This window comes from Limulus polyphemus, unplaced genomic scaffold (assembly GCF_000517525.1).
Source record: "Limulus polyphemus unplaced genomic scaffold, Limulus_polyphemus-2.1.2 Scaffold2355, whole genome shotgun sequence".
Taxonomy (NCBI): Eukaryota; Metazoa; Arthropoda; class Merostomata; order Xiphosura; family Limulidae; genus Limulus; species Limulus polyphemus.
In genome coordinates this window covers 178,987-184,311 of record NW_013667965.1, presented here as the reverse complement: position 1 = coordinate 184,311, position 5,325 = coordinate 178,987, and the positions used below count along the sequence as shown (strand labels likewise).

General features: G+C 32.1%; 1 protein-coding gene across 1 annotated transcript in view; it reads left to right on the top strand.

Annotated features, from left to right (window-relative positions):
- The first annotated feature begins 491 nt into the window (after window positions 1-491).
- LOC111087598 (leucine-rich repeat-containing protein 42-like) overlaps window positions 492-5,325 on the top strand; it is a 23,025-nt gene continuing 18,191 nt past the window's right edge. Inside the window, exons 1-2 of the mRNA XM_022394790.1 lie at window positions 492-617; window positions 2,571-2,677. Coding sequence (XP_022250498.1) covers window positions 2,613-2,677 — 65 coding nt within the window. The 5' untranslated portion in view covers window positions 492-617; window positions 2,571-2,612. The remainder of the gene's footprint in view (window positions 618-2,570; window positions 2,678-5,325) is intronic.

The window sequence follows — 5,325 nt, the reverse complement described above, 5'->3', positions numbered from 1 at the left end:
TTAGATTAGGTCTTTTTCATAGAAAATGCGTCTCACTGTTTTTGGAGTTGTTTAAAATAATCAGTTGCATAATATAACCAATGTCAGAATTTCAGTACACATATTTGAAAGGAAAAGAATGAAAACTGTATTATTGATAATACAAAAAGCCCCCAGTGGCACAGTGGTATGTCTGAGGACTTATAATGTGCAGCTTTAAGCTTATTTCCAAACAAACAAACAAAATGATAAAAAATAACAAAATAATTGTGCAATATGATGAAAATCGGAATGAGTGAGACAAAATTATGAAAGCCTTATTGGGGTTGCAGTCTAATAGTAATATCCTATCATATGTGTAAAAATAACCTATATGCATCATATTTTGAGAATAATATTTTTATCTATATAAATTTAGATAATTAGAGGGCTTATAATCCGAATTACTAAATCGATCGTGGCGCGATAGGGAGCGCTCAATTATTCGTCTATGAAATTCCGCCAACTTTTGAACAGGATGAGTTTTTGCTGCTAGATTGAGTCTAATTTAGTAATTATTAATTTAAAGAGAACCTAAATTTTTCCTTTCTCAAGTTTTGGAGATTTAGAGCTTATCTCTACAGAAATTGCAGTTCACAGTGAGTTTTGATTTTCATTATAAACTAAATTATATTTTTCTTCAATATATTTGTTTATAATAATTGATAATATAGTATTATATAGTATAAATCTATAATATTTAATATAATTTATAAACATAACTATGGTTAACTATTATTATAAGTTCTAGTAGTAGCACTAAAGTAAAGACTAATAGTAATACTAACAATAAAATGTGAAATCAGTAAATCATTAAATGAGGAAAATCATGAATCTACAGTGTTATGATCGTCATACTCGTAGACTAAAGAAAAATATAGTGGATGCACCACTTGAACTTGTCAGTAATGTGATGTATTAATAATAGTAATACTAATAGCGTCTACTAAGATTTTCAAATGTCATTGTCAGTGACTCGGTGATGATTAGTCTTTTTAGTTTTTAATTTCTTTAAGTTACAAATTTTTAAAGAACAATTCTTTTTTTTACTTTGACTTTGAGAGCCAAATAATCCAATAACGAATGATCGATTCACAAAAGCTGTAGCGAAGGGAAATCTTTAACTTTTGTTTTGAGGATTTTATGAATAATATTATTACATATCTGAATGATTAAAATGATGTGGACTTGGTGTTCATGAATTTTTAGAAGGCTTTTGATAATACGCTAAACACCTTAGTTAAGACGTTTACATTGGTGGGGTGTTGGGAAAAACAATTGGATTTTAGGGTGGCTGAGTGAAAGACAAAAGCTGTTATTGATGTATTAGGGTCAGATTGGAGTTTTGTTACTAATACTAGTTGTTTGCCTCGAGGTTGGTAATTAGTCATTGGCTTTTTCATGTTTAATGATGTTGAAAGGGGCATGATTATTAACGTTTGTTCAGGGCATTAAACTACTGTTTATTTCTAGCTTGGTTATTTTGGTTATAAATTTCAAAAAAGCAAATTTTGAAGAGATGCAACAAGAATTAACTATTGTGAATTGGGCAGCTGAATTATTTGGAGACACTGATCAGATGTGGAAAAATTAAAGATAAATTTTTAAATATTCAAGGTAAACCTATTCCTTGAAGAAAGAAAAGGGTAGCTGTAAGTAAAAAACCAGGTTGGCTGACAAAGAGTGTAAGAGATAAAATTAAAAAAAGCATAAGAAATTTAAATTGACTGGTATGACAAGAGATTTAGAAGATTATAGAAGATCAAGAAAGTTGGTAAAACAGGAAATTAGGACATCAAAAAGGATGTATGAGAAAAAATTGGCTGAAAATGCAAAAATTAACAGTAAGGATTTTTTTAAATACATTAAGGGTAAACAGAATGTTAGGATGGGGGTAGGACCCTTGAGGGATGACAAAGGAGACTCGTATATGATGATTATCAGATGGCTGTGTTATTAAATTTTGGTTTTTACTAACAAAGATTTAAGCAGTATTCCACATCTTGAACAGTTGATAAATGGAAATGAGATCAAACAAGATGACTGCATAAATTCTGAGCTGGTTAAGAAAAAATTGGAAAGTTTAAAGAACGATAAGGCTCCTGAGCCAGATAATATTTCCCCAATAATGTTGAAGTAGGTTAAAGATTGGATACGTGAGCCACTTGCTACTATTTTTTTATCAGTCCTTTAATAGTGGGCAGGTACCAGGGGATTGGAAGTTAGCTAATGTAACTCCTCTTTTCAAGGGAGGTGATAAAAATTGTCTGAGTAATTATAGACCCATTAGTTTTACATCAGTTGTGGGAAAAGTTTTGGAAAGTCTGAAAAAAGATGCTTTGCAAAGTCATTTAACAAAGTTTAGAATTTTATTGGGTAGTCAACATGGTTTTCACTAAGGGAAAATCTTGCCTTATGAAACTTTTGATATTCTTTGAAAAGGTTACTGGTTATGTAGATGAGGGTAAGAGTGTAGATTTGATGTATCTGGATTTTCAGAAAACATTTGACAAGGTGCCACATAAAAGACTTGTAAAAAATTATCTCTATAGGTGTGGGAGACAAATTAGCAAATTGGATAGAAGAGTGGCTGGATGGAAGAAAGCAAAGGGCTGTTACAAATAAAGTTCTGTCAAACTGGATTAATGTTACATGTGGGGTAAGTCAGGGCTCAGTCTTATGACCCTTACTCTTTTTGATTTACTTCAGTGACATAGATGAAGGAATGGTCAATAAATTACTTAATATTTCAGGTGATATTAAGGTCTTGGGTGTTGCTAGCTGTGAAGAGGATGCTGCTGATTTACAAAAGGATTTAGATCACTTAGTGAGTTGGGCAAATAAATGGCAGATGCAAGATAATGCATGTGAGTTATCATAATTTGAATTATAATTTGGTTGGGAATAGCCTTAACAGTGTCATGAAAGAAAGGGATCTTGGTGTAATAGTTGATCAGTCTCTTAAGCCATCCAAACAGTGTGCTGTTGCTATTGGTAGGACAAATAGGATTTTCAATTGTATCAACAGAAATATTAAATACAAGTCTAAAGAGGTTATAATTTCATTGTACAGATCATAGATTAGGCCACAATTGGAATATTGTGTTCAGTCTAGGGCTCTTTACCTTAGGATAGGCAATTAATTGTTGGAAAGGGTTCAGAGGATGGTTAGTAGTATGGTGACTGGGATGGAGACGTTGTTATACGAGGAGAAGCTAAAATCTCTTAAGTTAAGGGGGATCTGATTTAAGTGTTTAAGATTGTAAAGATAGTGTTGTGCCTCATCTTTTTTCATACTTAACAGTGAGAATAGTAGGACTAGGGGACAAATATAAATTTTGGCAAGGTAGGAGTCATCTTCAGCTAAGACACTTTTATTTTGCTAACAGGGTGGTTGGCCTTAGGAATGGGTTGCCTTCAGATGTTGTAGAGGCAGCAAATTTAAGTGAGTTTAAGAAAATGTTTGATAAGTATATAAATGATAAGGGCTGGCTTTAAGATTTGTTTTTTTAATTTATTTATTAATAGTTTTAGTTTAGTTTAGATGATGGAACAGCTGAGATGGACCAGTAGGTCCCATGTTGTCCCAAAACACTACCTTCTGTTAGCTGTATTAAAAATGTTGAGGTACTACAGAATGATTGACCAATTGATAAGTTGGACAAATATTTGGCAAATGACCCTTAATTATAGTAAGTGCAAGGCAATGCATTTGGGTATACAAACTAGGGGGAAAACTTTTGAAATACCCTGTACAGCCATCAGATTTGTTCAGAACTCTACGTATCTAACCTCATACGAGAGTAGACTAGGCAGGTCACTTAACTGTTTTACTTACTTTAAAGAAACAGTACTGCCTTTTACATTTTGCAAATTTTCTGCATTCAAATACAAAATACCTCATTAAAAAAAAATTGTTCCATTTGCAAAGCTTGATTGCAAGGTTAAACCTATTCCGGAACATGATACCCACCAAACATCTCTAGTATAAGAAACACTTTGAGCAAAATTGGCTGATCAAAAATGACAAACCAGTTGACTTGTATAATAAGAGACACAAGATCTAGTGACGCTTTCAAAACCTGAGTATTAGGGGCAAGTATTAAAACTTCGTGATATTGCTCCCAGGTTCCTACTCAACAGAGTTACAGTACTGGTACTTTCTCTATAAAGAAATGAAGAAATTCATACACAAAAACTTAACATATAAACATTGCTGTTTGAGATTAGGCTCTCGGGAATAACAGATTGATTCCCCAAATACCTTTCACTTTGCAATATATATAATAGTAATACTATCAACACAAACCCCTCCCTTACACATATGATGATGTAGTCCATACTTTTAATTTCATTTTGTATAGTTCAATGAAGTTTAAAAATCTTCTCACACTCATACGGTGACATCATTGATACTTCCCTATTCCAGTTTTTACATAGTTTAATGAAGTTTAAGAAGCTTCACACACACACACACACACACACACCACTCTTAAGTATATAGAATGAAACACACTTAATACCATGACTGAAGAAAATGATTTTGGCTTAGTGATGGATAACTAACTCAAGCCATTGAAGTAGTATTCTTTTGCTTGGAGTAAAACTAATAGATTTTAAGAGTGTATTTACAAACATTGATTACATTTCAAAAGGAATAATATCTCCTTCATGAAGGTCAGTCCTTCATCTAAAAATAAAAGATTTTTTAATCCAACTTAAATATACCATTTAGCATCTATATACCTATCCAGCAAACTTTTGTAATTCATACTAACAACCCAAACAACATAACTTTGTAACTCAAGTCAATAAAAATAATTCCATCAAAGAATAAGTGTATTAGTTTCATTATCATTCTAGTGCATTTCCTAGAAATCCCCATAACTTAAACATTTGTCTGTTTGGGTTTGAGGTGAGTGAAGCCTAGTGGTTAATGTGCTTTGGAGTCACAGGAGTGCAATAAAGTGGTGGTTAAATCCTACTGTTTGGTTAGATCAGATTAGCCTAAGAGTTGGCAGTGGATACTGTTGATTATCATTTCATAATAAGAGACACCTATGAATTGATAGCCCCAATGTTGCTTTGCACAAATAATTCTAAAAAAGAATAATAATAATATTGTTCCCAGTTTACTAAAGCACTTGGTGGATTTTGGAAGTATTAGGTCATAAAGAAATTAATGTAGCTTTTTTTTTTTTAGATTAAAAAACCCAAACAACTTGTATATCAAAACAAAACATTTATTAAATGAAATAGTCTTCATTCTTTTCGATGGTGTTTTTCCATCTTACAATCAGTTTGTTA